General features: G+C 38.7%; 1 protein-coding gene across 1 annotated transcript; it reads left to right on the forward strand.

The window, feature by feature from the left end:
- The first annotated feature begins 4,043 nt into the window (after positions 1-4,043).
- LOC137996001 (uncharacterized) lies at positions 4,044-7,974 on the forward strand. Its single transcript, XM_068841444.1, has 6 exons — positions 4,044-4,198; positions 4,349-4,432; positions 5,055-5,231; positions 5,582-5,677; positions 7,031-7,229; positions 7,578-7,974. Exons 1-6 carry the CDS (start codon positions 4,196-4,198, stop codon positions 7,748-7,750), a joined length of 732 nt encoding a protein of 243 aa, XP_068697545.1. The 5' UTR covers positions 4,044-4,195; the 3' UTR covers positions 7,751-7,974.
- The last annotated feature ends 2,527 nt before the right edge of the window (positions 7,975-10,501 follow it).

The raw sequence follows: 10,501 nt of genomic DNA on the forward strand, positions 1-10,501 counted from the left end.
GTGAAAAGTGATTTTCCAACACGACGCGTTACCACGCGAGCGTGACCAAAGTGATAGTTGGGACTCATTAGTGGAACCAGTTTTGCATGCTGGAATGTGGAAGAGCCAGCTCGAGTGGCGTAAACAAAGAGAGTGTAGAAACGTGAGCGGAGATTCAAAGAATATCCCGAACTTTGGAATTTTTTTTCAGTGTCTTAAAAAGCTTCAATTCTGTCGGCGCTTGGCAAGTTATTTGGAAACATGCTTAATTACAGAATACAGAATTTAAAAAAAAAATTCATCGACCAGCTTTTCAGCTAGACCGCCAGACGTTCTGGGAACGAAGTTTGACGAAATTCCGCAAAATATAATGCTTTCCGTTAGAGTTTGTCAACGGACATCAAAAGCAGTTTATATCATGAAATTTCACGGAGAGCTAGCTTGATACCTCTAAGAGACTTACATGACAAGCGATTCTTCTATATATTAAAAACAGCGCTTCTTTTGAAAGTTATTGTAAGAGTAACGACAAATTGAGTATTTTAGGCGTAAAAACTTCTCTCCCGAATAACTTAAAATCGGCTTTTACGATTTTCTTCAAACTTCGTCAAACGTTAGACAAACACCTCAGGATTAGTACCCTGCGTATCATTTCAAAAGTTAAGATCGAATAAAGCGTAAAATTGCTGCATGGTAACCTAGAACGCCATATCAACTAAATTTTTACAAACTTCAAACTTCCCCTATTACTTGGTCAAAGCTGTAGGTGCTTGCATATAAGAACTGTGGCCGTCTAAAGTCTAATGGTATAGTCTAAATTTATTGTAGGAAGCCTCCTTAAACGCCAAACATTTTCCGTTTGGCCAGTCCCGAACTCAAACACTTTAATCAGACATGGCTTATTTCATAATAATTACCAGAACTCACTGGGCAATATAACAGACCAATTTCGATATATTAAAATTCAGTCCTAAACAAAAGGCGTCATGTCGAGGCTCTGGGGAATAAATATAAGGATTTGTATGAGTTTATTCCCTGGAGTCACGAGATGATGCGTTTTGTTTAGGACTGAATTTTGATATATCGAAAGTAGGCTATTGATCCTGCTAAAAAATTCATGTTTTGTACAAGTAGATTTCTTAGAAGATGAATTTCAATGCTTAAAAAAAAAAACCAGTTATACCTTCTCTCCCTTGACAGAAATCAATCTCAGGTACAAAGCGGTACAAGATTAATTATAAGTGAAACGCTTCAAAAATACAGATAACACTTACACAATACAGAATAACACTTGTTAAGATCTACATTTCCTTCATAATCATAAACCGGGGCAAAAATACCTTTGAATTAGTAGTCACCGTCCTTAAGGCTTTTTTACTAATATTCTTTTCACGTTTTTGATTCCTGTACTACGAGGAATGGATTTATTTTTTGTTATCGAATATCATTGACTTGACCTGTCACATACCATTAAATGTTAGGCTACGTGTCTACTTAACAATTACTCCACGAGAGCGCGTTGGATATGAGAGACCACTAAGTATTTTTTAACTTCTTTTTCTTTGCTTGATTTCATTGTTGTCAAATTGGCTGTTAAAGGCTTTTTTCCAACCTTCTTTTCCCATTTAATTCCTGTATTGGGAGGAATGGCGATAGAATGCCCGAGCAGTGCCGTCCCCGAGGGGGTAGGAGATGAAAGACACTGGGATCGTAAAATCCCAGTAACGAAGACATTAATCCTTTTTTTTTAACACGTGATTTATTTTCCCGTTTTTGATTTCTACATTGGATGGAATGGTGTTGGAATTCCCAAACAATGCTTTCCAATTGCTGGTGTTGACTCCCACAGTGGCCAAATGAACACACGGAGAGTGTTTTCACTGTCACGCAGTAAAAAATTAAATCCGAAAACGTTCAACGAAAGAAGCCTAGAAAATGAAATGTTACAAAAGACTAATACAAAAATAACTGCTCCAAGTCTCAAGTCTGTTTGGTAAATTGTTTCTAAGTTATTTGCCGAAACATGTCACTCACGTTTACAGAGCTTTATATGGAGACGCCATGTTGGTGTTCCTCGAATGACCTCGAATCAACAAAACATCTGGACCTCAGTTTGCGATTAAAGCTGATGAAATGTCTCCCATCACCAAGGACCACGGTTTGTCTCAATATCACAACAAAGGTCAAACTTCAAATAAGCCATCGGTGGATCACGCTTTCATAAACAGTTTTGGATGAAACATTCCTGCTATTCGTACTTGACGTAAGTTAAAGCTTAAGGCTGATTAAATTTTCTTTCGAGAGTTTTCATAAGAAAAATGTCGGACGTGACCATTTGTTTTTGGTTCGACTAAAGTTACGAGGAGCAATTTTCCGAGTTCACTTATATTTCCAAAAGAAAAGGCAGTTGGTTTGGGTTCACTGCTGTCATCACCAACAAAGTGATTTATTCGCTGCCACAACGGACTTAACGTTTCAAATTGTTTGGGCTGAATTGTATCCCAAGGCCATAACAGCCCACGATAGGCAATGCCACGGTCTCGCTGATACTGTCACCACCGACAAATCGATTTAAATGGGTTTGGAGTGTTAGTTTTTTGGGGCTGAAATGTATCCCAAAGCCTAACAGTCCACGATAGGAAAGGGGTTTTATTTGTGAACATCAACTTAAGTGAAACTTGCTGTCGAAAGAAAAGCTGAAAGTGGTACGTAGGAATGACCTCCTGATTCAGTTGGCAATGAAAGCGTCGGCACTGCCTTCGCTCGCAAGTTCCGATTAAACCTCAAAAGAAAGTTACCATACTGCTTCCTTTGTCTTTCGTAAGCATTCCTCGAAAGCTCCAGTAACCTAAACAAGCATATCTTAAACATATTCAATAACACACACCATAGAATTGCAACAAAGAACACCCCAGAACTTCTGCTCAAATGTATACGTCACTGGAAAGTAGAAGCCAATAAAATCACACAGCATAACCGTTGCATCCCAAGGGATCTTAATAGGGCCAATAGAATCCAATGATATACCGAAAATGTCCCATGGGAATTCTATTTGTAACACCCATGAAAACACGACTGATTTTATACCGTGGATGCGTACGCATGCCACGGAAAAACCGTCTGCCAGCAGACTATAGCTAAAGGAAGTGCTAGTGCGAGTTCATCAACGTGACCTGTGTTGTAGAGCTCAAGCAATATAATTATATAATCAGTTCAGTTGCAGGTGTAAAATATCATATAATCCGTAATATCCCCCTTTTGAGTTTGCTTCGGTCGAGTGATCATACAATCTGGATAATCAGGTAGATATATTTGTGCACATGCACAATAATATGATTGACGCTAGCGGGTTGAACAGCTTTAATATTCTAAGACCCTGCGAGCTCATTTTTCAGTGTTGATTGACGCGTTACAAGGTACGTGAATTTTTTTTACCAAGCACTCTGTCATGAGCTTAGCACCTAAGTGTATTACTGTGGTATCCTTAGTAACCACTCCTTGTAATTTTACTGAAAGCTGGATCTTTGAGCAATCGGGCACGCGTTTTCCAAGTTCTCGGGAAAATAAACTTATATCTATAAGAATCATTGCGTGTGGACTCAGAATATTAAGATTACCATTGCCAATTTCAGGTCCAATAAAAAGTTTCAGTTATCCCAAATTTCTCAAAGTAATCTGATTTAGAGACGGATAGGCTGGATCTCGAAAATGCAATCGAAAGTGCACTTGTAGATACTGAACACGCGTAGTAGCGCCATCGAATTTAAAACTTTGTAGTAACGAAACAATCTTTAAGAAGCGTTTAAGGAGCAAACGTCTAAGGGATTTTTTAGGACGTAATTGACATAGTGATGAGTAATTATTTTTGATTTTTTTTTTAATATTTTAAATAAGTTAAATAACTATGTAAATTATTTATTTATGATTATTATTGTTCCTGAAAAGCCCCTTTGGGGAGGTTCAATAAAGTATGTATGTATGTATAGCTGAAGGAAGTGCTAGGACGAGGTTACAGCAGTTGTCATATTACAGCTGAAACATTGGCAAAATCAATCCACAGAACAGGTGCAAAATTTCATGTAATCGGTAATATCAAGTTAAAGGTTGATGGTATAAAAGAGGTTCGCTTGTGAATTGGCATCCATTCTCAGTGGAGAAAGGTTCAAGTCCTCTGCCACAACGAGAACGAAAACTGCCCGGCGATTTTCGGAGAAAAATGGTGAGTTTAGCTTTTGATTTGAGAATTTTCCTATTCGCTACTGAGGAAATTTAACACATGTTCTAGTCATAAGAATACCAAAAATCTAGAGAGCTTGCTTTCCCTCAGAAGCCGGATAAATCTCTTACATATTTTTTTTTTCTTCACCAGGAGTTCAAACTGTTCCTTCTGTGTTTTGCCGTCCTTGTTACTGCCACAGCTGCAGGGACTGTCTGTAAATGTGAAGACAAAGAGGTAAATAAGAGTAACGCCTTTAAACTTGAGTACTCCATTGTAATTGCTTTACGTTTCGTTATGTGTAGTTGAACTGATTTAAAGTTTAATTTGTCGTCTTATGCTCAAGAGTAACTTGTAAAGGATTTCGAGGCTGCATTCCGACACCTCTTGCCGCGAATTACCATGTAGAAAAGAGGACGGTTAAATCAGCGGACAATTAATCTTGGTCATGAGCAATAAAATGCCAGCTGATCAGCTTACATTGACCAAAGTAAAACATAATTAAAAAGTTTATTCATGTTTTTTCCATCTTGAAAAGTTTATCGTAACTTACAGTCAGTATCATGTTCGTGGTTTGAAATCCGAGTCAATCTTTTCCATCCTAAACCCTCCTTGTTCCTTATAGTTTATTATTACCCCTTTGGTGTTTTTCTACTTTAGTAAGCTATTATTTCCGGGTTTCCTTCAATTTAAAACTAATTTGTCCGTGGCCAAAATAACTCATAATATATGGTGACCTCAGCTCCTTTGGTATGAAATTCCTCTTGGAGACTTATCGCTCAGTGAAAAATGGGACTGTATGCCGGCTGCAATATACTAAGAGAGTAGTGAGTTACCCTGATACGTTTTTGTTCATCAGATTATGAAGGATCCCGTCAGTAGACCAGTGGCAAAATACACATTGAAGATGAACAACGGCGGCAAGGATTATGACGAACAGGTTGAAGTTGACACTGAGAGAGAAACAGAGACTTTCCGTGTGCCAAAGACTTCTCCCGATGAGGAAGCGGGCGAGATCCTCTACGACTTTAAGAAGGTAAAAACATGATTAAACTGTTCATGTACTATACTACATATACTACAGGTTATTCTAATGTCTGCTGACCCAGGACTTTCTTGTGCTATAAGTTTCGCCTCTTTTGGTGTCTCTGTAGCTGGAAATTATAATCTGCCGGAAATCGTGGATCCTAAAATTGATAAAGCCAAAAACTCGATAGCCTATATGGACTTAAACAAATCAGTTTTGGGTTAGGATTTATTATTTCAGAAAACTGCCTTCCTTATGTCAACTTAAACCCTAAGCCCTCTTCACAACTGATTACTCACCTTCTTTCAAAAGTTGTTGTGGTTTTTAGCAAACGAATCACGTGTGACCTTGTTTTGCAGAATATGACCATGGTCCATTTGCCAGCGACCAATTCCTGCTTTTTGAGCGACTCAACCGATGATGTTCCTAAGCCAGCCGCCTTAGTGAAACTGCTGGTAACTTCAAGTTTGTATTGCTTACTTTATAACGAACCATGGCAGTCACGGTATCGTATTTTGAGTTAATTTGGGCACGTACAGAATTACCTTTAAATTGAGGAAAACCTGAAAATAATAGTTTGCTAAGTTCTTTCAAGGTTAACATTTTTTACGCCTAACAGTTGTAATTTTCAATTTTTTTACACTCGAATGCTCAATTTTTGAACCGCTTCAAGGCTAACCCGGTTAATGAACCCCGTTGCCGATAAGCTCGACTCGAGGAAATAAACTAAACCCAAGCTATTGGTTAACTGACAAAATGAACTTTTCCTTGACACATAACAGGACGATTTGACACCTCTTCAAAACTATTCTTTCATGAGTAGTACCGAAAATAAATGTAAAAACAGAGAACATCTCTGCTTTTTTTCAGTCAAGCTAGCATTCGCCTTCATAACTGAAATATATCCCTTTTTAAACTTGGAATTAAACTTGTATTAAAGTTGTAGTGGTGGAACGCTTTCAGTCCATCACTCCTTCACTTCCCGTTAGACATTTGGAAACTCGGGGAGCCGAGCGGAAATCAAGCCTGAAAACTGAAATTAAATGAGAGCATTTCTTTTATTATTAGAGGATGTTTGCATCAACAACGAGTAGGAGTACGAGAACGACTTCAAGCCGTACTCGTACTCGAAGTCATTTTCTCAGCTTTCTATGTTAGCGATGACACGGAGTTCGAGTTTCCCGCGGTTCTTCCTTAGCGACTGGATTCAGGGAAAGTCTTCGTGGTTTTTCCTTCACAAACCTACGCGATATTGTGAGTTCGAAAGCAATCGATATAAACGAATGATTAAAGGCTCCAGACGATTTTATTAGAACAAGAAACGGAAAGACAAACGCTAGAAGAAAAGGATATATAATCAGTAGTCACCACTACTGGATTCGACCTCCCAATATCTCGCATGTAGAGCCAACGCTTATCACACCGCGGTAACTGAACAAAATATTAATTATTTACATACCGCAGGCTCAAGTGTTTCGCTCAGTGCATATCTCACTTTTGACCAAAGAAAATGATCTTGCCGTTTTTGACTACAGCGCAAGGAAGACATGTGCAGATACATGCAATGTAAAACGTGTAGGAAGGCCTGAGTAACAAACAGTTTCTTAACGTTGAACTTTTTCATTTTGCAAATATCACAACAATCCCTGAATGGAAAAAGGCTTTATAAGCTTGTTCGAAAGCTACAATAGACTGCCGTCACATTACAAGTAGTTCGTTAATGAGCAATGCCTCATAACACCCTTTCATTATTTATTTTCCATGTTCAGTGGCTCACAGCCACTTTGATTATGTCACTTTCTGATTAGGGAGGCAAAGACGGTCAGGTTGAGATGCCAAGAAAGCAGACTGAACTGAAGTTGAAGGTTGTCGGAACTCTTAAAGACCGTTCTGAACTGAGTGATGAAATGACGGATCTATGCGAGAAACTTCCCATTTACGTCGTTGTCGAGGGGGAGGTGGACTCAACTGCCGTCGTACAACCCACGAAAACAGTGCCCGCGAAACGTAAGTGAAAACAACTGAGACATTGACTGTAACAGTACATTAATTATAATCAATCATAAATTTGTATCGCTTAGTGTGCGATCTCGCCCTTCAGCACGTGTGATTGATATGAGATAAATCGAATCCTTTGACCCATTTATTTATTTTCTTATTTTGATCAGTATCATGACAGTTTGTATCATGTTAATTGCGATACAGATAGGTAGTTTCCATGACTTTGATCAGCGACGTTTAGAGACGAATGAAGTACAGTCTTGAACAGTCGATGTTTACTAGCGCCTAAAGTTACCATTCTTCAAAAGTTCTAAGTTGTCAAGGTCTATTTTTTACGGTTTCTGTTTTGTCTAGGGTCCAAACGTAACCTCGTGAGACGTCTTGTCTGTCGTGTTGTGTGCAGCTTTGTGTGCCGCCCTGTGTGCTCAAGGATTTGTGCTGGTTGGATCTGCCGTACAGTGTGCCGTCCAGTGTGCAATAACGTGTGCCGTAGAGTCTGTAATTGGATCTGGGTCAACGTTGGATAAAGCTCGCTTTGCGTGCCTTTACCGAGCAATTTATGTAACGTCTGACCGCTAATACATATATTCTTCTCTTGGAAGAGTAATCATTTATAGCATTTTGTTTAATTTGACTGTTATAAAATTTTAAAAAAACCGACAGCAAGGTTCACCTTGTAAATCTCTGATTAACAACGTAATTCTGTATGATTTAAATAAACCAAGCAAATAAAGTCATTTAGTTCACCATGGTCCGGAGTCTTTAATTATTACTAACGCGCGTTACCGTTCTCAAGAATTGCTTTCAGTAACCCAACAGTACGGTCGACCGCGAAATTATTGCAGGGAAGACAGTCGCAAATTCAAGAGAATTCAACAGTTGCAATTCCAAGAGAACGCTGATTCATACCAACAATTCTTTCATTCGTCTTTCAGAATTGCCTTTAGTCCAAAATGACAAAAAATTGCCAATATAATATTGGCCTGGTGATGCAAAGAAATACGGCCATGACGATTTCTAGAACTAAAATAGCTATAAGACACGTGCTCAGTTTTAATTTTTCTTGTTTTCAATAAAACTGCCACCATTATTAGGGTCCAAGTTTCTACCTCTTTTTACCTCGTTTGTCTTGATGAATATTACCCTACCCTCGAGAGGTTCAAAGCATGGCGTATATTATTCACTTTGCCACGCCAATGGAAAAATAAATGTTTGATAAATGACATAAAGTCACAGAGACTTCGTCATCATCCCTTTTATGCAGCACTTCATGAATTTGTTTTACCATTCAGAAGAACGGTTCATTTCATGTCAAGCGTTCGAAGGTGAATTCTGAAGAACAAATGATTAGACAACTAAAGGATGGCATTGACCAAACATGAGGAATGTAGCTGTGCAAGCCTGAAGCGGCCAGTCGCGTTTTTAATTTGCCACACATTTGTCTCTGACTTTTTTTCCTCCCGAATTGGAAGCCGCGTGCAAATTCATATGAATTTGGTTAATGAAGTCATTTTTCTTAACTTCTGTACTTTCTGACCGTGTTTTTCAGCCGTCAAGATTTTCCTATTACTGGTAAGGTCTATTATTAATTTCCGCATTCCCAAATTTCACGTTTTCTGATGTCTTAATCTCAACACTGTGACACTCACCTTTCATGCTACAAAGACTTGTTTGTTTGCCTAAAATGGATCGCAAAGCGCACAGTTTCTGTAAACGCTCTTTATTTTCTGCCTTTCTGTTATCACACTTTACATAAGTTAGCGGTGGGAGTGAAGCTTGCGAGTTTTTCTCGCTTTGTCCAAATCCAGTGGCTAGGGAAATCTAAATTTTGCCCGGAAATCGAGCTTACCAACCGCAACACATTTTACAATCAATCATTATGACAAAAATGAAGTTGATCACCATCTGATTTTGGGACGATTGATGATGTAATCTGTAGAGAATAGTTGAAGCAGATACCCAATACTGTAACGGCTGAAGGAAGTGCTGATTATAGGTCTGGAGGTCACCTTTGGATTTTAATTTTGAATCATTCTTCTTTGAGCTGGTGCGCGCTGCAAGAAGTTTTTAAGATTTATTTGTTCATTTATTTTGGCAAGAAATACTGAGAGTGAGCCATGTAGAGAGGCAAAACAAAAGACTTAAGAATTTGTTCATGCTTAGAGTGCGTATATCGAGTTATGGCTGCACGCGGGAAGTTTGGAGAGCACGAAAGATGCGATGAGTTCCGAGCAATTAAGACGCGGGGATTTCATTGGTTAAGCTATGCGCGATAACCTCTAGGGAGAGGTTGTAATTGAAAATATAAACATCGTCCAGATGCAAAACAAACAAGAAGATCTTTCAGATCTTAAAACCGCGCTTTCAAAATTTATCTGGTTTCTTACCTCTATAGTCGCAACGTATTACACATTCCAAAGCAGTCTATAGACACAAAATCACCTGATCAATCTGTAGCACAACAACTGACAACAACGACTGCACACGAACTTATTACTGGGTTGCCTATGGGCAAACCCAGTCGAGGTCTGCGTTTAGTTTGTTTGTTTTATTTTTTTTTTTTTTTTTTTTTTTTTTCCGTGTCGGTAAAAGTCTTGCCTGTCACTCCCCTGGTAAGTGTTGCCTTTGTGTATAGAGCCTTTTGCGCGTATTTTCTTAGGATCGAGAGGGTAGTGGAACTGCGTAGATTTCTCTGGTGGACACAGTAGAATCATCAACTTAGCCTGCAATGGCGTCGAAAGTCATGCAACGCGAATGGCGTTTTAGTGGATCCTTAAACAAAATATACCCTTATGGAGCTCAATAATGGAAAGTCAGTTGGATAAACTAGGCATGAATCTCAAAAGCGACGAGTACTGGACTTCGACAACAATCTATCGCCCGTCGAGACGAAATCAAAGTGAGCAGTATTTACCTGAAGTACATGGTAATTTGACACAATTGAGTTTCTTGTCTTCACGCACGCAATGAAATAGGAAGAGGTTTTCGCCTCTAAGAGCAAATATGTTCTTTGTTTCAATAAAATTTTCGCTGGAAAAGGATTCTGTGGTATTTTCTGCCTTTGTGAATTATAATATCATGTTGTGTATTGAATTTTCGAGCTTAAGGTTGAAATGTGATATGGGAGAAGTTTTTTAGTATTGCTCTGTAAGCAGGAAGGATTCACAGGCCTGTTGGAAGCGTGCTTGAGTTTCAACAAAATGAGGCCCAAAATCAGTGAAAACTTGTGACGCAGATGAATAATAAAGCAGCTGCTATTTCCAAAATGATGGAATTAC

This window comes from Montipora foliosa, chromosome 1 (genome assembly GCF_036669935.1).
Source record: "Montipora foliosa isolate CH-2021 chromosome 1, ASM3666993v2, whole genome shotgun sequence".
NCBI classification, from domain to species: Eukaryota; Metazoa; Cnidaria; class Anthozoa; order Scleractinia; family Acroporidae; genus Montipora; species Montipora foliosa.